This window comes from Puma concolor, chromosome A1, assembly GCF_028749965.1.
Source record: "Puma concolor isolate L17-30 chromosome A1, mPumCon1.1.hap2, whole genome shotgun sequence".
NCBI classification, from domain to species: domain Eukaryota; kingdom Metazoa; phylum Chordata; class Mammalia; order Carnivora; family Felidae; genus Puma; species Puma concolor.
In genome coordinates, this window is record NC_141667.1 from 107414823 (window position 1) to 107437822 (window position 23000).

At 36.1% G+C, this 23000-nt stretch overlaps 1 protein-coding gene across 6 annotated transcripts in view; it reads right to left on the reverse strand.

Annotated features, from left to right (window-relative positions):
* Positions 1–316: 316 nt before the first annotated feature.
* Positions 317–23000, reverse strand: part of SREK1 (splicing regulatory glutamic acid and lysine rich protein 1) — a 49335-nt gene continuing 26651 nt past the window's right edge. For 3 of the 6 annotated variants that reach the window (XM_025924237.2, XM_086699839.1, XM_086699838.1), the window contains exons 8-12: positions 21522–21641; positions 20781–21149; positions 17043–17138; positions 5961–6105; positions 317–4893 (exon numbers count right to left, since the gene is read on the reverse strand). In XM_025924237.2, coding sequence (XP_025780022.1) covers positions 4744–4893; positions 5961–6105; positions 17043–17138; positions 20781–21149; positions 21522–21641 — 880 coding nt within the window. In that variant the 3' untranslated portion in view covers positions 317–4743. The remainder of the gene's footprint in view (positions 4894–5960; positions 6106–17042; positions 17139–20780; positions 21150–21521; positions 21642–23000) is intronic. The other 3 variants (XM_025924238.2, XM_086699841.1, XM_086699840.1) reach the window with 3 other exon arrangements.

A 23000-nucleotide genomic window follows, 5' to 3' on the forward strand; every position in this document is an offset into this window, starting at 1 on the left:
ATAAATAATCCTAAATCTAGTTTTCAAATTGATTTGTAATGTGAGAAGGAAATTCCAGACTCAGGTTAGCTTTATTGTGAAATTCTACCTAACATTTATGGAAGAAGTAATGACAATATGATACAAAGTCCTTCAGAGAACTGAAGATGAGGGAACATTTTCCACATCATCCTGTTAGGCTGGCACTATAAACCAAAACCAGAAAGATACGACACACCCCTAGAAGAGCCCATTACCACCTTTCAGTTATAAAAAATAAGTCATAAATAGGTACATAAATGTCTCAGAAATAAGTGAAATTACTACTCAACAGTGGTGAGATTTTAAGATTTTCATTTTATTAAAAATATAGCAACACAATAGCAGCATCATTTGATAAATCTTTACTAGTACCACTTAGAAGTAGCCCTACTCACATAAATATACACGACCTATGCAGCATCTTATGTTTACATGTTAAACTCTTCCCTTGATAACCCATAGCATCATGTAAAGAACACTATTGTAAGATTAAGAAGAATATTTAACTATTAAACTGAACTACCTATACAACGACACAATACACCCAGATGTAATCTTCTGTGGAAATCAGGGAGTTCTGCAGATTGCCCCCCAACCATTTGTTGCCTACCATGCTGCCTCAAGTTGATGGAACTCCATCTCTTCAATTCTAATTCTTTCAGCATGATTTTCATAAATTTGAACTTGCACATAGAGTCAAGAAATTATCTATCTAGCAAAAGAAAGTTAAGAATGGAGAGAACTACTATTCCATTCCAATCCCAGGGAAATAAATCTTACCAGTAAAATATGTGAAGTTTCCCACAAGTTGGCAATTTTCAAAATTAAAATGTTAGCTACATACATAGTTAATTTAAAAATCAGGAAACAAACTAAAACCCTGTGTTTAAAAACAATATATCAAGAAATGTTGTCTTAGATATAAACTAATTATTATGATAAATTACTTGCTAGGAAATACAAAAATACCTTAAAATAGGATGGAAAGAAATGTAATTATTACTTACTACCAACCTAACTGAATATGGACCAAAAAACCATCAATAGCTTTAGCTTTTGTTTTTAAAGTAAGGTATCAATCTTCAGGCAAAATCACCAATAAGAGTGTATTTAAGAAAAATTCACCCACAAACCCAAAATTAGGTAAGGAAGTCAATTTTATTTTAAAAGACTTTATATTACACTATACTTACTACTGCTTCCACAAATCTAATTTAGCCCTTTTAAGAGCCCTAACTTTTGAAATTTGAAAATAAACAATTTTAAATGAATTATTACACTAGCTAAATAAACGTGAGGACACTAAGTATGTAGGTAGTGAAAAGAAAAAATAGTTAAACATATAAGGAACATACTTTGTGGACACGGCTCTACTTCATAACCCAGTCCGTTAAAATCAGATACTATCTTTTAGTGAAAATATAAGAAATAATGCACTGAAATGTTATTTAATGCATCCTTCCAAAAGGATTCATACTAATAGCTAAGTCAACCACTAAAAAGACTAATCATAAAAATATGATTTTATCAAATCATATTACTTCTAATAGATTTTTTTAAATGATTAAGGGCCTATTACTACATATTCTAATTCTTAAAATTAAATAGTGTCTTCAGGGCTGATTTAAAGACTTTTTAAAGTTTTAAGATAAAGATAGCAACATATATATAGGAATGAATGAGGTCCTGCAAATAATGTCACAAATGAAGTTACTTTCTTGACAAGAAAGGATTCTAAACTTGAATTTTTCTTTTAAGCATGTCAAAATTTAAGCCTCTGACACTTCTGAAGATCAATATGGTATAGACTGAAACTATTGAATGTAAGAATTCTAAACAAAATCACAAGTTGTCTAGTGTTTGCAATTATAAATTAGACTAGATGGAGAAATAATACAGAGGCAAATGCAGAAGTTAAGGATTTATGCTTGTTTTCACACATAAAACTGGTCACCTTATTATGAAGGTCCACCTTAATATAAATAATTCATCATGCACTGTGAAAAGAAACATGAGGATCAACAGAATTTGTCTAGAATGATAAATGGCAACCACAATTAAGGAACAGAATGTACTCTCTGTATAATCAAGCTAAAAAAAAACGTAATTAAAAAAGGGATCAAGTATACAATTACTGTCTTCTTGGCCTTACCTCAAGTTTTCCTGACATCTACCTGGGATGAAAAAGAATAGTCTTAAAGAAAAAACAAAATACCTTGAAAGAAAGTAACAAAAAAATGGAAACCTACCAGGCTCCTATAAGTGAACAAAGAAAAGAAAACCTATCCCTCTCTCTCTCTCTCTCAATCTCTCTCTCTCGCACACACTCACTCCAATACCTCCAAGCCCTAGAAAACTTTGCTTCCATAAACACATTTAAGAACATGTTTCACTCTCTCTGGATCTCCTATATTCCTATTCATGTCCTCCTTTTACAAATCAGTGTCTTTCAAAAGAAGTATTATTTTAAAACTGAATATCATCAGCAAGAAAAATAATTAGTAGCAGGAACCTAATTATATTAACTGCCAACAAAGGAAACATTGAGTCCGAGTACAAGAAATAACTCAAAACACCACACAAACATGTTTTCTCCACGTTGAAACAATTTCTATGCCAACTAAAACAAGACAGACATGATAAACTAAGATGCTGTTTTGAAATGCATAAACAAATACTCTCCTCTAAAATACTTAGCTTTATTAGAGAAATGGTACTAAAAATAACAAAGATTCAAACATTTGCTCTATTCTACTACATATTATAAATAAGACAGCTGTTGATGCAAGACACACACTCACAATCTTTCCATATGCACCCAAGCATTCTTGTATCAGAATAAGCTGTTTACCAGCCAACCGTATGTGGTTGAATGATTAAAATGACCATCTATACTTTACATAGTAAAGCATTTTCAAAAATTTTAATGTACATGGTGACAAAAAGGAAAAAAAAAACACAGTAATTCTGAACACATGAAGAGTAATTAAGCAGCTTCATAATCAAACCAGGCTTCATTACTTGCAATAAGGGCAATTCTTTCCATTTTCTATCGAATACTTAAGTTTCAATAGTATAAACATTAAAAGAAAACTCAAGTTGAAACCAAGTAACTGATGTGCTACTCAGCTTTTTAAATCTATAAGTAACTCTTCCCATGAGGTAAGGCAACGGAGTAATTTGATTGTATTAGATTGCATTAAAATAATTATACTTGATTTTTTTTAAGAACATGCTAATTGAAAGGTATAACTTTTGGGGGAATATAACAATAATGAAAAGATTTCTGAAATTATGAGTTATGGCTTTGGGGAAAATATTAGCAATGTTGTCATTTTACTACTTGCATACTTCCTGCAAAAAGTGAGCCTAAGAGTAACGGATGACCTATATTTTAAACTCAAGTAAACATATCCTTAAAACAAATAATCTCACGTGTTCTGTTTTACATATAATTTCTGCACATCACTTACGAGAAGATGATTAAGAGGTAATAATTAAGGCCATCCAATGGAGACAACGAAAGTGTTCGCTCTGATTTAAGTAAAGTAAGAACATGCTTCATATTCAATTATCACAGTATAAAACTGATGGTCCCAAAACTGCATTGTTGTTTTAAGCTCTGAAGTCATTCTTAAAAGCAGGACTTCCCTCATGTTAGGTGAGCTATGTAAGAAGCTCTTCTCTGACACACTATTTTGGACACTTTCTCTATGGGAGTGAATGAAATATCCATCTAAGTTCCGTATGAATTGAGAATGACTAGCACATATAAAATTCTAGAAAACAGTATACCACATTGTAGAAGGCACTAAAGCTTCAGCTTGTGCTCCCATAGCCCGTTTTGAAAACCCAGTTTTCTTTTAATAATGGCACCTTTGCCACCTACAGCTGACAACACACACTGCAATATTATTCATAATAAGCTTGGAAATGTCAAAAAAAGTTCAAAAGGAAATGCTTACTTTGTGAGGAGACCCAATGATTCTAAACGCTGAATACTAATCCATTATTATTAGTATTCAATACAGTTGCTCTTCCTTTTGAAAGAGAACAGTAGCATGCATTGTCAGTTGTTTGTTAATCCACTTATTTAAGCAATTTTAGTCTGTAAAACTATTTTAACAAAAAACTGTTGTCCTAAACAGTGAGCAAAAGAAAACACAATAGTGAGAATTTAACACAACCACCGTAAATCCTGTGAAGTAAATGTTAAAACTTCTTACATACTCTGCACTTACAAGGGTGTGTATATATTTGCACCGATTTCAAGCACATCATCAAATCTGTATATATTGAAATTAAAAAAAAAAAAAAAAAGTAAAACAATACAAAATTCAGTAACAACCATTTTTTAAAAGAGCCTCCAATGCTTATCTCCAGTCTCTGTGGACAGTACAAATTTGGATCTTTGACGTCCCATTAATTTGCAATGGTTCTTGGCAAACACTAACAAACCACATGACAAGTGTGTCAGCCACCATGGAAATGCACAAATTCTAGAAGATGAGGAGTTTGGGTAACACCTGTTATTTTCACGATGTCCATGCTTTATTTTCTTACTCAGTAACAAGATGGCCACAAAGTCACCTAACAACTAGAAAAGCTGTTAGTTCGTATCTTCATACTCAACTGGATTTCTTCACTGTATAACATCTTGTTGGAAGAATTAATAGCTTTGGATTTTATTCCAGCGTGTGTTTAGAGGTGCATCTGTCAGTCCTACACTGCTTCTGTTTTGGTAGAGAGGTTTTCTTCATTTGGCTGACAATTCCCATTTTGCTGGACTTTGTTTTCCTCAGTCCTTGGTGCATCCTTGTCATCTACTTCTTTGCCCACACTTGAATCTGGTTCTTTATTGTGTTCCTTCTCCTACAATGAATATTAAGTTGTACACTTAATATTGTCTGCTATTACATCTGGTTATGGCTAAAATATGTACTTCAGTGAGCTTAATAAAACAGTATTTTCTCCCATTACCTTTTCAGATAAATTAGATACACAAACATGTATCAATACGTCCTCTGGAAATTGTAAATTAGAATAAAATAGTTGAGGAGAAAGTCTAAGTGTTGAAAAAATGTTACTTAATTGAAAAAGTGGGACAGATCTGTTGAAAGAGTTAAATAGGTGCCAAAGATGCCAGGATAGATTTGTAATCTGCATACCAAAGAAGCAAAATTCAGAGGCTGTAGAAAAAGAAATCGCAATTCATCCTAGCAAAGACTGCTCAAGAACAGTCCAATTCTGCACTCAGTTAAAGGAGAATTACGTGAGAACATGTGGAACAGTGCCTGACACACGGTGATGCTCAAGAGACGGTATCAATACTATTGACGATGATACTAAATCTCTATGAATATAAACGTAAATAAAACCAGAACATGAAAGCTCCAGAACTCATAATTCATTTCCAAATACAAATACACTTACTGGTATAACAAAAGAATTAATGTAATTCACAAGTAGTTAAATATTTATCCAAAAAACTGACTTGGTAGAATTTGCTTTTCCATTGATTATTCTAATTCAACAAACCTAATTTCAGTACACATTATAAAACGAATGATGACAAAAGTTTTGTCAAATTTGCTGAAACAAATATATTTCACAGGAAACAGATATATTCTGAGGAAAATGGCCCCAATCAGAAACCTTATATAAAATCAAATCTACGTTACCTATAGACAGTCTTTTTGTATGCCAGTCTAGGACTCTCTAAAATAAGGAATGCATTTGTCTGAGTTTCAGTTAGCTCGTACCTCATCCCTTCAAAACTTCAGCTTAAAAAAGTTATCAATTGAACATTAAAGAATACCAAAAACATACAAGATACCATAGCTCTCAAGAAGTTTTTGGCCTGAAACTAGTTCTGTATAAAAATAACAATATCAATTATTAATTATTCAAAGCCTAAACACTGAATGACTGTTGCTTACTTTAAGTGAAGTATTATTCTTCTCCAACTTTTCCTTTCCATCTCGGTCATTAGAACTCTTTCTTGTGGAGGTTGAACGTTCTCTCTCTCTTCTTTCACTGATGTGGTCCCTTTCTTTTTCTCTCTTTTTATCCTTCTTATTTCTGCTATAAGAATATTGAGAATATATGCCAGTGAATGTCTAAGAAATTGAAGACCTACCATGCTGTTGACAAAACAGCCTTATCTAACACTAATACGTTGTAAATAAGCGTATCAGTAACCTGGTTTGACCAAGTAATATAAATGGACGTTATAACCCCACCTACTCCACCCCATACCCCAATTAGCTTTTTAAAGATACACAGAGGCCACCATGTGTTCACATAAAACACAATTTAGTTTTTTCAATTTCTTAGTTCAAGATTAATTTATCTGCTGTAATGAGATTAAAATAAAACAAAATATGATGTTTTACCTACTGTTTCAAAGCAAAAAAATGAATAAACAGACAGGAATGAAAAGGATAAAGAATTAGAGGTAGCTCCCATGGAGGGCTGAATGACTACTAGCAAAACTTCAGACTGCAAACAACCTACTGTGCACTGCCCTCATCATTCACCATTAAAAGGACACCCACCGATTCAAGATGAAAGTTAAAAAGAAGACTAAATGAACAAGTTCCATGTATAAAAATAATATACCTTTAGAATTAGAGAGAAAAAAAAATTCAGAGCAGAGGTATAATACCTTCTACTTTAAAATATCAACCTTAATAGGGAACTCTAAGCTTTTTTCTCGTAACTATGAATAGTTTAAAAATAAAGACAAACAGGGGGCGCCTGGGTGGCTCAGTTGGCTGAGTGCCTGACTCTTGATTTCGGCTCAGGTCATGACTTTACAGTTCATGAGTTCGAGCCCTGCATCGGGTTCTGTGCTGGCAGTGCAGAGCCCCTCCCCCACCCCCCCCCCGTGCCCCACTCTCTCCCTTGAAATAAATAAACTTTAAAAAATAAATAAATAAAAATAAAGACAAAGACCAGGAAAACAAAGATACTTAGCAAATAGATCTAAATACATAGGAAAATTTAGTTTAACAAGGGTGGCATCTCAAATCATTGAAGAAAAGATGATCTTTTGTCAGTAAAAGGTTTGGAGACAATTGGATTATATTATCTGGTAAGTGCTAAAACTGGATCTACATCTCTTATCTCACTCCATAATATATAAATAAGTCCAAATGGATCAGAGACCTAGATTTTTAAAATAAAATGCAGCTGCTAGAAGAAAACATGGGTGAACTTCTTTACTAACTGGGTAAAAAGAAATTTTTTTCTTAAATGTTTTATTTATTTTTGAGAGAGAGAGAGACAGAGCACGAGTGGGGGAGGAGCAGAGACAGAGGGAGACACAGAATCCGAAACAGGCTCCAGGCTCTGAGCTGTCAGCTCAGAGCCCGACACGGGGCTCGAAATCACAAACTGTGAGATCATGACCTGAGCTGAAGCTGGACACTCAACCGACTGGGCCACCCAGGCGCCCCAAAAAGAAAGATTTTTAACCATAACTAAAACTTCAGGTACAATAAAAGAAATATATGTGTGCAACTCCACATAGTGTATCTTTCTACATAATTCTTAAATGTCAAAGGAACAACCACATCAAACTGCATAAAATTCTTAGGAATAAATTGAACCAAGGAGGCAAAAAATGTGCTGAAAGAAATGAAGACAAATAAATAAATATCCTTGTTTATGGACTAGAAGATTTAAATACTGTTAAGATGACAACAGTGTCCAAAGCCACCTACAGATTCAATGCAACCCCTATCAAAATCCCATTGCTGTTGTTACCAGAAATAGAAAAACCCATCCTAAAATTCATGTACTATCTTAAAGGACATCGAATCAACAAAACGATCTTAAAAAGAACAAAGGTCGAAGCTTTTCCGAACTTCAAAACCTACTACACAAAAGGTACAGTAACCAAAGCAGTGTAGTATTACATAAGGACTGAAAATAAACCCATGGAATACAGCAGAAACTCCAGAAATAAACTTCCACATATATGGCTCAAATGATTTTTGACATAGATGCCAAAACCCATTTAATGGGGAAAGGACAATCTTTTCAACAAATGGTACTGGGAAAACTGGATATGGATATCCTCCTGCATTAAGAACGAGGATGGACCATTATCTTATACTATATTAAAAACCTGAGTCAAAGTTTTTTTGATTCAAAAAGCTTGGATCAAACACCTAAATGTAGATGCTAAAACCATAAAACTCTTGGATGAAAACATAGGAGAAAATCTTCATGACACTGGATTTGGCAGTGATTGCTTGGACATGACACCAGAAGCAAAGACAACAAAAGGAAAAAATAGATAAATCTGTCTTCATCAAAATTAAAAACTTTAGGCATGTGAAAAGACATCCCACAAAATAGGAGAAATATTTGCAAATCATTTATCTGGTATAGGATAAATGAATTTAAAGAACTACAATTAGAGCCTGGAGCCTGCTTCGGATTCTGTGTCTCCCTCTCTCTCTGGCACTCTCCCACTCACATTGTCTCTCTCAAAAATAAATAAAACACTAAAAACAAAAATAAATAATACAAATAACCCAATTTGAAATGGGCAAAAAGCTTGCAAAGACAGGTCTCCAAAGGTACAGAGATGGTCAATTAAGCACACAAGAAGATGCTCAACATCACCATTCATTAGAAAAATGCAAATCAAAACCACAATGAGGTGCTACTACACTCCTGAAGAATGACTATAATCAGAAGCAGACAATAACAAGTGTTGGTGAATACGTGGAGAAACTGGAGCCCTTGCACATCGCTGTTGGGAAGGTAAATGTGTGAAAACAGTCTGGCAGTTACTCAACAAGATAATGAGAGAGTACCACAGGATTCAGCAATTACCGCTCCCAGACAGGTATCCCAGAGAAATGCAACCATATATCCACACAAAAACTTGTACATGAATGTTCATAGCAGCTTTTTTTTTTCTTAACGTTTATTATTGAGAGACAGAGAGAGACAGAGAATGAGCATGGGAGGGGCAAAGAGGAGGAGACACTGAATCTGAAGCAGGTTCCAGACTCTGATCTGTCAGCACAGAGCCCGATACAGGGCTTGAACTCACAAACTGCGAAATCATGACCTGAGCTGAAGTCAGACGCTCAACCGACTGGGCCACCCAGGCGCCCCCATAGCAGCTACTCTTAACAGCTAAAACAAAGAAACAATACAAAGAAGTTCATCAACTAAAGAATAGATAAATAAAACACAGCTTCATCCACACAATGGAATATTGCTCACATATGGAAAGAAGTACTGATACAAGGTAAAACATGAACCTTGAAAACATTACATTTAATCAAAGAAGCCAGAAACAAAACACTACATGTACTGCATGAGTCCATATATGAAATGTCCAGACCTGGCAAATTCACAGACACAGTAAGTCAGACTAGTCATGGACACTACTGTGAACCTAACTAAAAACCAATGAATTGCACATTTAAACAAGTGAATTTTATGATATTTGGGTTATTTCTCAATTAAAAAAAAACACACATCCAAAGTTTAAGTGGGGCTACATACAGTCACACTCACACACAGTATATATATTGTATACGCTGTCTATTCTGAAGGAGAAATCCTAAGATAGATCTACTTAATTTTGCAAAAGAAACACAAGGATAAAAACAATGGATCACTGACAGAAGGTGGATAGGATGCAAGGTAGAAGAAATGAGGAGGGAATGACTTTGTGAACCCATCTTTTTGTCTAATTTGAGTTCATAATAGTAAAGTTTTAATTTATATGAGCAAAGTATTAAAAATACATTTATATGACCCACAACTACAGTGTCCTATGCTTTCCATTATTCTCACCTAAAAACAATAACCCACAAGCAAATAAACACAAGACACCTGCTGAGAAACATGCTCCTCTTCACACTCTGGCAAAGTTTGTCAATTTCTCTGTTCCATACCAAGAAAACCACAGAAAACCAACTGAAAAACTCTGACCAATTATTAAGGTGATGGGATGAAAAATAAATATAGAGAAATCAATAACCTTCATTTGCACAAAACATCCAATTAGAGGACATAATGAAAGAAAAGACCTCATTAACAACAAAAGACCTCATTAACACAGAAGGTGCATAAAATCTGTATGAAACAAACACTGAAGCACTCCTAAAAAATACTAAGGACGATTTAGTGTCGCCTGGGTGGCTCAGTCGGGTAAGCGTCTAACATCAGATGAGGTCATGATCTCATGGTTCGGTTCTGGAGTTCGAGCCCCGCATCGGGTTCTGTGCTGTGAGCACCTAACCTGCTTTGGATCCTCTGTCCTCCTCTCTTTCTGCCCTTCCCCTGCTTGCTCTATCTTAAAAATAAAATTTAAAAAAAAAAAAAAAAAAAAAAAGGACGATTTAAATAAGTAGAAATATATACCATGTTCCTGGATAGACTCACCATCGTAAGGCTTTATTTATTAATAAACCTATAAATTTCTTCTAAGTTAATAAAGTTAATCCAACTGGTGCCCACTAAAAAGGAGAATTAGAGCAATATCCCTGATGAACATCGATGCAAAAATTCTCAAAAAGATACTACCAAATCGAATCCAACAATACATTAAGAGAATTATTCACCACGATCAAGTGGGATTTATTCCTGGGCTGCAGTGGTGGTTTAATATCCACAAATCAATCAATGTGATACACCACATAAATAAAAGGATAAGGACCATACAATCATCTCAAAATATACAAAAAAAAGTATTTAACAAAATACAGCATTCTTTCCTGATAAAAACCCTCAAGAAAGTAGAGAAAGAAGGAACATACCTCAACATCACAAAAGTCATATAGACCCACAGCTAATACCAAAGACCCACAGCTAATACCATCCTCAATGGGGAAAACTAAGTGCTTTTCCCCTAAGGTCAGGAACACACAGGGATGTCCACTCTCACCACTGTTGTTCAACATAGTACTTGAAGTCCTAGCCTCAGCAATCAGACAACAAAAAGAAATAAAATGCATCCACATCAGCAAGGAGGAAGTCAAACTTTCACTCTTGACAGACAACATGATATACTATGTAGAACACCAGAAAGACTCTGCCAAAACACGAATTCAGCAATGTCGCGGGATATAAAATCAACATACAGAAATGCTGCATTTCTATACACCAATAATGAAACAACAGAAAGAGAAATCAAGGAGTACATGACATTTACGACTGCACCAAAAACCTTAAGATACCTAGGAATAAACCTAACCAAAGAAGTCAAAGATCTGTACTCTAAAAACTATAGAACTTATGAAAAAAAATGAAGACGACACAAAAGAGTGGAAAAATACTCCATGCTCATGGATTGGAAGAGCAAATACTGTTAAAACAAACCAATCTACACATTCAATGCAACCCCTATCAAAATAACGCCAGCATTTTTCACAGAGCTAGAACAAATAATTCTAAAATTTGTATGAAACCTGGTTAAGACCCTAAATAGCCAAAGTAATGTTGAAAAAGGAAAGCAAGGGGTGCCTGGGTGGCTCAGGCAGTTAAGCTTCTGACTCTTGGTTTTGGTTCAGGTGGTGACTAAGCCCCACACTGGGCTCAGTGCTGACAGCATGGAGCCTACTTGAGATTCTCTCTTTCAATAAATAAATAAACTTTTTTAAAAAGAAAAAGACGGGGCGCCTGGGTGGCGCAGTCGGTTAAGCGTCCGACTTCAGCCAGGTCACGATCTCGCGGTCCGTGAGTTCGAGCCCCGTGTCGGGCTCTGGGCTGATGGCTCAGAGCCTGGAGCCTGTTTCCAACTCTGTGTCTCCCTCTCTCTCTGCCCCTCCCCCGTTCATGCTCTGTCTCTCTCTGTCCCAAAAATAAATAAACGTTGAAAAAAAAAAATTTTTTAAAAAAAAGAAAAAGAAAAAAAAGAGGCGTCTGGGTGGTTCAGTGGGTTAGGCATCTGACTTCTGCTCAGGTCATGATCTCACAGTGCATGAGTTCAAGCCCCACATCAGGTTCTGTGCTGACAGCAGAGCCTGCTTTGGAGCCGTCTCTCTCTGTCCCTTCCCGGCTAGTGCTCTCTCCCGCTCTCAAAAATAAATAAACATTAAAATTTTTTTTTTTAAAAAAAGAAAGAAAGAAAAACAAAGCAGGAAGCACCACAATTCCAGACCACAACTTGTACTGCAAAGCTGTAATTATCAGGACAGTATGGTACTCGCATAAAAAGAGACATACAGATCAATGGAACAAAATAAAGAACCACAAATGGACCCAAAACTATATGGTCAACTAATCTTCAACAAAGCAGGGAAAAATATCCGATGGAAAAAAAAGCTCTTTAACAAATGGTGCTGGGAAAACTGGACAGCAACAAGCCGAAGAATGAACTTAGACCACTTTCTTACACCACACACAAAAATAAATCCAAAATGGACCCAAGACCTAAATGTAACAAAGGAACAAAATCCTAGAAGAGAACACAGGAAGCAAACCTCTCTGACCTTGGCTGTAGCAAGGTGTTACTTAACATGTCTCCAGAGACAAAGGAAACAGAAGCAAAAATGAACAATTGGGACCTCATCAAATAAAAAGCTTCTACATAGTGAAGAAAACCATCAACAAAACTAAGAGGCAAATGACAAAATGGGAGAAGATATTTGCAAATGACTTATTAAATAAAGGGCTAGTATCCAAAATCTATAAAGTACTGATAACTTATCAAAGAAGTTTCTCCAAAGAAGACATACAAATGCCTAACAGACACATGAAAAAAATGCTGAACATCACTTATCACCAGGGAAATATAAATCAAAACCATAATGAGACACCACCTCACATCTGTCAGAATGGCTAAAATTAACAACTCAGGACACAACAGATGTTGGCAAGGATGTGCAGAAAGGGAAACCCTCTTACACTGCTGGTGGGAATGCAAACTGGTGCAGCTACTCGGATAGTATGGAAGTTCTTCACAAAGTTAAAAATAAACTACCCTGTGACCAAGCAATTGGACTACTAGGTATTTACTTACTCAAAGGATACAAAAATGTTGATTCAAATGAGCACATGCACCGCAATGTTTACAGCAGCATTACCAACAACAGCCAAATTATGGAAAGAGTCCAAACGTCCATCGACTGATAAATGGATAAAGATGTGGTATATATATACAATCAGCAATCAAAAAGAATAAAATCTTGCCACTTGCAATGACGTGGACGGAGTGAACTAGAGTGTATTACACGAAGGGAAATAAGTCAGAGAAAGACAAGTACCATATGATTTCAGTCATATGTAGAATCTAAGAAACAAAAAGATGAACATGGGGGAAGGAAGGAAAAATAATAATACAAAGGAAGGCAAACCAGGAGACTTTTTTTAATGATTAAATTTTTTTTAACTTTTTTTTTAAGTTTATTTGTTTATTTGGAGAGAGAGAGAGAGAGAGAGGGAGGGACAAAGAGAAAGGGTAGAGTGAGAATCCCAAGCACATTCCACAGTCAGTATAGAGTGTAATGTGGGACTCAAACTCATGAACCATGAGATCATGACCTGAGCTAAAGTTGGATGCTTGACCAATTGAGCCACCTAGGCACCCCCATAACACTCTTTTTTTTTTTTTTTTAACGTTTGTTTATTTTTGAGACAGAGAGAGATGGAGCATGAACAGGGGAGGGGCAGAGAGAGAGGGAGACACAGAATCTGAAACGGGCTCCAGGCTCTGAGCTGTCAGCACAGAGCCCGACGCAGGGCTCAAACTCGCGGACCGTGAGATCATGACCTGAGCCGAAGCTGGACGCCTAACCGACTGAGCCACTCAGGCGCCCCAAGAGAGACTCTTTTAAAGACAAACTGAGGGTTGATAAGCGAAGTGGGTGGGGGATGAGCTAAATGGATGATAGGCGTAAGGAGGGCACTTGTGATGAGCACTGAGCATGGTATGTAAGTGATGAATCACTAAATTCTATTCCTGAAACCAATACACTATGTGTTAACTAATTTGAATTTAAGTAACTGGGAAGAAAAAAGTGAAAGAAAGAGAGAGAGAGAGAGAGAGAGAGAGAGAGAGAGAAAGAAAGAAAGAAAGAAAGAAAGAAAGAAAGAAAGAAAGAAAGAAAGAAATTTAATGCAACTATAATTCACATCATCACCAGATTTTACTTTTAGAACCTCAACAACTGACTCTTCTGTTCAATGGAAAAACACACAAGAATGGTCAAGAAAGCTCAAAAAAACAGCAGAAGTGTGGAGGAGAATCGACCCTACTAAATGTTAAAAAAATATTACACAAACCGAATAATAAAAATCATGGGCACTGGCATGAATCATCAAACCACTCCAGAGAAGGCCCAGAAACAGACCCAAACACAAATAGAAACACTCAGGACCTGAAAAGGCAACACATCAAATTAGTGTTGGAAAATTTAAATTTTTGGAGCACCTGGTAGGCTCAGCCAGTTAAGCATCCAACTCTTGATTTCCACTCAGGTTATGACCTCACAGTTCCTGAGATCCAGCCCAGTCCTGTGTTCAGATCAAGCTACACATCGGGCTCAGTGCTGACAGCATGGAGCCTGCTTGGGATTCTCTCTCCCACCTCTGTCCTTCCCCCAGCTCACACACATGCACGCTCTCTCTCAAGATAAACAAACATTAAAAAAACAAAGAAAGAAAAAAGAAAAGCTGAGTTTTTAAGAAATGGTATTGATCAATAGGAAAGCTTACCTGAATGCAAAAACCAAAACCATAAAGTATGAAAAGGAACAATTGGGGGCGGGGATTCTCTAGAAAAGACCTTTCTAACTTTGTAACTCAAAATCCAGAAGTCATAAAAGGAAACACTTGAGGGGCACTGTCTGGCTCAGTGTGTAAAACATGCAACTCTCAATCTCCGGGTTTTGAGTTTTGAGCCCCATGCTGGGTAGAGTTTACTTTAAAAAAAGGTTGGGGCGGGGCAGCGGGGGGAGCGCCTGGGTGGCTCAGTCAGTTAGGCGTCCAACCTCAGCTCAGGTTATGATCTCGTCCAAACCCACCTCAGGTTATGATCTCGCAGCTTGTGAGTTCAAGCCCCACATCAGGCTCTCTGCTGTCAGCACGGAGCCTGCTTCAAACCTCTCCCTCCCTCCCTCCCTCCCCCCCCTCTCTAAAATAAATAAATATTTTTTAAAAATAGAAAAAAAAAGAAAAAAATTGAGAAATCATATAAAAATCAAAAACTTTAAGCACTTGGGTGGCTCAGTCAGTTACACATCCGACTCTTGATTCTGGCTCAGGTCAAAATCTCAGAGTTACGGAGTTTGAGCCCCAAGTCAGGCTCTGTGCTGAGTGCAGAACCTGTTTGGAATTCTCTCTGGTCTCCCTCTCTCTCTTCCCCTCCTCCACTTGTGCTCACATGCTCTATCAAAATAAACTTAAAAAAAAAATCAAGAACTTGTATAATCAAGTCTCGTAACTAATTTCTAATAACAAATGACAAACTAGGAATGAGACCTGATATCAAATCACTAAGGAATAATCTCCCTAATACAGGGGCACCTGGCTGGCTCAGTAAGAGCATCTCTTGATCTCAGGGGCCAGGAGTTGAAGCCTCACAATGGGGGTAGAGTTAAAAAAAAAAAAAGAAGAAAAAAAAAGAATACAAAAAACAGCTCTGGAAATAAGAAAATTGTGAAAACAAACAAAAACCAGATCCCATAGAAAAATGGCCTAAGTACACAAACAACTCACAGGAAATAAAAATGGCCTTCAAATATATAAAGACATGGTCACCTTCACTCTTAAAAGACATGCAACTAGAATCACTAGATACTGGTACCGTTTCTCATCTATCTGACAGACAAAAATCCACAACTTTAATAATATAGTATGTTGTTGCTATAGGAAAACAGGTACTCTCATACACAGCCGGTTAAAGTGCAAACTGCTGCCAATCCTTTTGGAAGGCAGTACAGAAATACTCCTCAAAATCAAACATGCCTCATCTTTGACACAATAATACCACTTCTGGAATTTTCCCATGCACCTGCACAGGACAAAGTAAGTTCAAAGCTATTCATTACAGTACTGTATCATTTACAATAGGAAAATTAAGAAAACCCATTCTACCACAGGATGGTTAAATAAAACCACGTTACTGCCACATAATTGAAGTCCGTGCAGTTGTTAAAAAGAACAAAGCAACATTCTGATGAATACGTAAAGATCTCCAGGTAGTTGGGTAACAAAAAGCAAGGGCGCGACAGTGTGTATTTTGTACTACCTTTTATGAAAGAAATATGGAAAAAAACTATTTCCATACTGTATACCTATACACAAAACTGGAAGGATCTACAATACAAAAAAGTGAAGTCATTACTTATGGAGACAGAGTAGATGAGTGCAAAGGTGAAGTTAAGACCTACTGATGTATAACTTTTTATACTGTTGTGATTTCTGAAACATGAAAATGTATAAAACATTACTCATTCAAAATAGAAAGTTTAAAAATGGGGGCACCTGGGTGGCTCAGTCGGTTAAACATTCGACTCTTGATTTCAGCTCAGGTCATGATCTCATCAGGGTTTGTGGGTTTGAGCCCCACATGGGGTCTGCTTGGGATTCTCTCCGCCCCCCACTCACTCTCTGTTCCTCCCTTGCCTGTATTCTCTCTCTCTCCCTCTGTGCCCTCCCCTGTTCCTGTTGTCTTTCTCCCTCTCTCTGCCCCCCACCTGCTAATGTTCTTTCTCTATAAATAAGCCTTAAAAAAATAAAAACAGGGGCACCTGGGTGGCTCAGTTGGTTGAGTGTCCAACTTCAGCTCAGGTCATGAACTCACAGCTCGTGGGTTCGACCCCACGTCAGGTTCTGTGCTGACAGCTCAGAACCTGGAGCCTGCTTTGGATTCTGTGTCTCCCTCTCTCTCTCTGCCCCTCCCCCGCTCACACTCTGTCTCTCTCAAAAATAAATAAAACATTAAAAAAAATAAAAATAAATAAATCAAGTTTAAAAATAGATTAAAAAGAAAATTTCTCTTCCCCCACTTCGGTCCTTGGATTTAGCACATGCTTTCAACCTACCCCCTAGGGGATGGAGACCTGGAAGATTTCCTTTTTACAGTTTTTGATGTTCTTGGTGATCTGGAAGAACTCCTGCTTCTCCTCCTACGCCTTTCCCTGAAAGATGAAAATATGTCATTTAAAAATATAGCAATTTAAATACAGGACAATTCAAATATACAAAAGAAAAGAATCCTTAATGCTCTCAAGTGAACAGTATTCTTAAAAGGTTAGTTTAAACTCATGTTATCTCATTTCAGTGCAGGTCAAATTCTGAGCAATTTTATAGACATGGAAAATATGTTCTAAGATTTCATAATAGAAAAGGTAGAAGACCTTCTTTTCATCTGGTTTATGTGAACAATAATTTCCTGAATAGAAAGAATATTAGATGTTTCTGATTCTCTCAAGTAGGTTCTTCCTCAGCATCTAAAACATTTTTTATGTATCCAGATCCTCTGTCATGCTTCTAGCTCCTCGCTGCCCCACTGTGGATTATTTCTTAACAAAGTAATAGGCCCTTTTCAAGAACTAAAAGATTAAGTTGGCTTGTAAAAAGTGAACTTATCAGATCTGAGCATTTAGAATGTCTCTAAAAAAGTATTTACATTAATTCACTTTACAGAGAAATTGTTTTACCCTCCAACTTCCTACCATTTTATTACTCTATTCATTTAAAACTGAGTGCACAAGTTGCTAAGACAAAAGTAAAACAGTTAAAGCCTGGGGCTTAAATATGAAATAAAAAATAACTACTACCTTAACATTGTTTAGTATTATTAAAAACTATTTTGCTTAACTTGTTAGCAAATGATGCATATTCAAAATTACTTCATTGAAAACCTGGCCAAATGAGAAACAATGAATTTCAAGATGTCCATAATTCAGGGGATAAGATAGGGGAACATACTAATTACAATTAACGTGTCTAACGACCTATCTCACAAGAAGCCCTGATTATTAGGCCATATAGGTGAAAGAACCAAATCCCCTAGAATTCAAGTCCTCCATACCACTTCAGCAAGAAGATTCTAGGCTAATAAAACATTTTGCCAACATCTCTCATTATAAAATATAAAAAAAAACTAGATAATGCTCAGATGTGGTAGATACAGATGTTTAAAAAAAAACCTCAAGACCTTTGGAAACACAATTCCAATTCTACCTAAGGCTCTCTCATCCATTACCCAATTTTAGTTCCATGACACCCCAAAATTACACATCCTGACTAAAGTGAAAATTAGGTAACGATATTCCATTCAGTTAATGCCATGTCTTAACAGCTCAGCACAAGTACGGGAGGTAGTTATCTCACAGCATGAGAATGTCAGTGTATCTTACTTGTTTACACAAAATGATTCTACTCTGACCAGTTTAAGTCTTCACTCAAGAAGCACTATGTACAGGGGGACATCTAATGACTAATACCTGATGTCATTGAGAGCTAAGGCTGGAAAGACAGCAATCTAGAGTGTCAATTTGTTGAGAAAAAAAGCAGTCAGCTGTAGTTTGAAGAACTGTAGTTGGTTAGACTTAGATTGAAACTTTGGTTCCACACCTTATCAGCTGCATAACTAGGGTCATATTACATAATCTGAGTTTCAATTTTTCCAACTGGAAAACGGAGTTAATAACTCATGCCTTGTGGTGCTGTGATGAGGATTTAAGATAATACTTGTAAAGCACCAAGTACAGTCTCTCGCACAAACCCACTGTCAATAAATATTTTCTGCTTAAACATCAAAATTTTTTTTTAAAATGCAGATTAGGGGACAATCTTGAAAATAAAAATACCAAGCACACTCTTTTTCTGAGCAGTTAAAATGTTTCCTGTGTACTCAACAATTCAGAGCACATGAGAAACAGAAAAATGCTAAAAGCTAACAAACTGTAACTCTTCGCCAAGCTCTTGTGAAAGCATGAAACATTCCAAACTTCTGAACCTTTAGAAACGGATGTCACGGGGCGCCTGGGTGGCGCAGTCGGTTAAGCGTCCGACTTCAGCCAGGTCAGATCAGGTCCGTGAGTTCGAGCCCCGCATCAGGCTCTGGGCTGATGGCTCAGAGCCTGGAGCCTGTTTCCGATTCTGTATCTCCCTCTCTCTCTGCCCCTCCCCCGTTCATGCTCTGTCTCTCCCTGTCCCAAAAATAAATAAACGTTGAAAAAAAAAAAAATTAAAAAAAAAAAAAAAAAAAAAAAAATAGAAACGGATGTCAGTCAGCGTTTATTCTCCAGGCCCCAGTGGCTAGTTAAGAATATATTTAAGAATGAATGTGAATATCTGAACTTTCTTGAATGTCAAGCAACTTAAAATGGCCCCTGAAAAAATTAAACACTTCAAAGTCAACAAAAAAGTAAATGCAACTAATTTAAAAGGAATCAAAACAGTATTTGTGTTACAAAGGGCAGTGACTAAATGACCACATAAACACAACAGAATATGTGACAATAAAATCACTGTGCAGTGAAGCGGCAGTTGTGAGGCTCAACTGGTATCCACAGCAATGAGGCCAAGGTAATTCTTCAGCTTCAGGTCCAGTGTGCCAAAATACGGCAGCCATCTATTATAAGCCCCATTTGAACATAGACTGCTGCTCTCAACTTCATCCTTCTGAGGCAGTTTTTAAAATCAGGTACCAAGTACTGGTTATAGAACTCTCAACTAAACTTAACCTCCTAAAAAGAAGAGAAAAGAGCTACTGTACTTCTAATATGAAAGTGCAGAGCAGATGGAGAATTTCCCCTAAGCTTCAATTTCTTCATATTTTGAAACCATGATAGTAACAGTCTTTTCACAGACTTACTGTGAAGATTAAATAAGGTAGGTCATGACAAACTGTGCTGAGACAAAATCTGGTATATGGTAAGGCATTCAATAAATGCCTGCAATTATCTTGTATTACCTAACCAAAGACTGGTATTAAGAACAGCCTAAAGTTAATAAAAACAGGAAATACACATTCATCTCCAATTATTTTCTATGCAAAACCACATTTAAAGTATACATAACACTGGCTAACACATGTATTTTTAATATCTAGCTTAACACAAGTTAGGAACCTCCGTTTATCAGTTATGGTATCCTCTGGAGTAATGGATACAGGTTTAGATAATCTTGAATCAAGGAAGGTCCTTTTTGCAGCTGTTACTATGGCAACCTGCTGCCACCTGGTGGCAGTGTACTTATTAATAGAGGGAACAATCTCTAAGAAAAAAGCAAAACCTTAAAATTGACAGATAAACGAAAACCAAAATTTAAACATCATGCACTCACTCAAGAAAAGAGAGCAGTAAAAATTAAAAAGACAAAAAGGACTAAAATTGCAATTTTAGTAATCATTTTGCATATTAAATTTACCATATCATTCCAAAAAAATATAGAAGTCTGAGATCGATTCTTCCCTATTTGAAAGAAAGAAAGAAAGAAAGAAAGAAAGAAAGAAAGAAAGAAAGAAAGAGAAAGAAAAGAAAAACTCGCCCTTGCTACCTCATCCTCCAAGAAAATAAGCAATAGCAGCCACTGCCACCACCAGGGTTAAAACAGTGGATTACAAACAACAGTTAAAACTTTTCAGATCATTTTGCCCAATTATCATATCTTCCTCCTCACAGATTCAACACTGTGGCAAATGCTCTAAGAGAGAAATGTTTACTCTGCAATTAGAAGGAAATGTTCTCATATTATTGGACTGTTTTCTCTTGCATGGAATAATTTACGTTTTCATTTGTCACCAGTAAAAATTTTAAGCATTATCAAACCTGCTGGAACTACGAGATCTTCTTGATGCATTGTAACTTCTGGGTGGTGTTCTGGATTTTTTATCCTTCTTTCTTTTCTCATCTATCTCTTTGGATCTGTCCTTGTCCCGTTCCTTTTCTTTGTCCTGCTCCTTTTCCTTTTCCTTGTCTCGCTCCTTTTCATGCTCTTTTTCCCGCTCTCTCTCTCTGTCTTTTTCCTTGTCTTTATCCCGGTCCTTTTCCCGGTCTTTATCTTTGTTTTTACCCCGTTCCTTTTCTTTTTCACGTTCCTTCTCCCTGTCTCTCTCTTTTTCCCTTTCCTTTTCTCTATCTTTTTCTTTCACTCTTTCCTTTTCCTTGATCTTTTCTCGGGTGTCTTTTCTCTTGTCCCTTTAAAAACAAAAATAAATAAATAAATTCACAACTAAAATTATTCTACTCCCCAAAAAGGACCTCCCTCTCTGTCCTCAACAATTATCAACACAAAACAATTTATACTAGTTTAGAATACATTACATAATAATTTCTATATAACCCAGGTGCACATGAAGCTGCTAAATGAAACAATTACCAGGCTCAATTAAGTATTTTAGAAACCTCAAGAGTCATTCTGATCATTAGACTCAAATCAATGGCAATCAATATTAATCACTACTAAAACAATCAGAAATGTTGCATGTCTCCCATTAAAAACCTAAACCACAGTAATTTTTTAACAAATGAAGCCATAAAAAAATTAACACTAACTTCCCCAAAACTCACCGTGAACGTGAACGACTCCGTGACTTCCGTCTCTCCCTTGATTTAGAGCGCTTTTTATGTGGGCTCTTAGATCTACGTCTGTCTTTTTGTCTTGAACGTGATCTATTATGGGATCTACTCCTAAAGAAAAACAAGTTGTTGGAACGTCAAAACTTACTCTTAGAATTTGTTTTTAAAAATTAAAGATGTCTTTCAGGTAAGAAAAATTTTAAACTGACCCCAACAGTATTTATCGGTATTTTAAAATTCTCTATTATGAAATGCTTTAGATTATTTGAAATAAATTATTTATTGGCAACTTTACCAAATAGTTCATTATCCAGAACACAAAGAGAAAGAAATTAAGTTCTCTTCTATGTCAGACTGAAGCTGGTACATCCAAGTGTGGCTTTTGGCTTTCCTTTGTTAATTATTATATACCAATTATTATAGGACTGCTCTCACAGAACAAGTTTTTATAGCATAAATTAAACTCTTGACTTACATGGAACAGGACAGCTTGTGGTTAAAGTCCGACAAGAAACAGTGGTTGTATGCCTGAATGGTTTCTCTAAATGGCTGTGAAAGGTTTGTCATAACATATACTAAGAATGTATTAAGGATGCACAGTACTAATTATGCTGCTAATGTGACAGGAAAGTAAACATCACTCATGAGTTAAAGCTACATATAATTAAATGTTGGATTCGCAAGACCTTGATTTTATAACTACATAAACACAGCTATTAAAAGAAACCTTTATTACTGGAATTCTTGCAGGAAAAATAATAACTCTTACTCCAATTCTGAAATTCTCTAGGCCCCTTCTTCCCACTGAAATCTTACTTATGTGACGTGACTTTTCTCATAATGTCATATCTTAGCAACTATGTATTAAAATATAACAAAACTGAATGCACACGACTTAAATAACAAAGTGATAAGACTCACCAGCTTTGGAGTGAAACAATCCGGCTCTGACACAGCTGTGCCACACACTAGCTGGCTCTGAGAACTCCAGCTAGTCATTACCCTCTCTAAGCCTAGTTTCTTCATCTATAAAGTTGGGAGTCAAAATCATACCTACATCACCTATGGCTGTCATGAGGACTGAGTCAGATGATACACGGAAAACTGCCTAGCAGTCTGGCACAGAGTAAATGCTTAAGATCCTTAATGCTCAATAACATCACTATTAATAATTAACATAACTGAAAACTTTCTATCTTTATATATTCCAAGGAGATCATATAAACTTCCACAAGTATGCTTTATACAATTAAAATTCATCTTGATAGTCATGTTTTCAGGAATTAAAAACAAAGATCTATAAAATACATACAGTTAAATGTTTGTGGTATGCTAAAAAACCAGAAAAATCTCCAATTTTCCATTAATCAAATCTTGTTTTTTAAACACATTTTTCAGTTAGTTAAAATTTGTTTTCTAATAGCTAATCCTCAACTGAATCGCTCATTATATTGCTTTAAAATTATACGT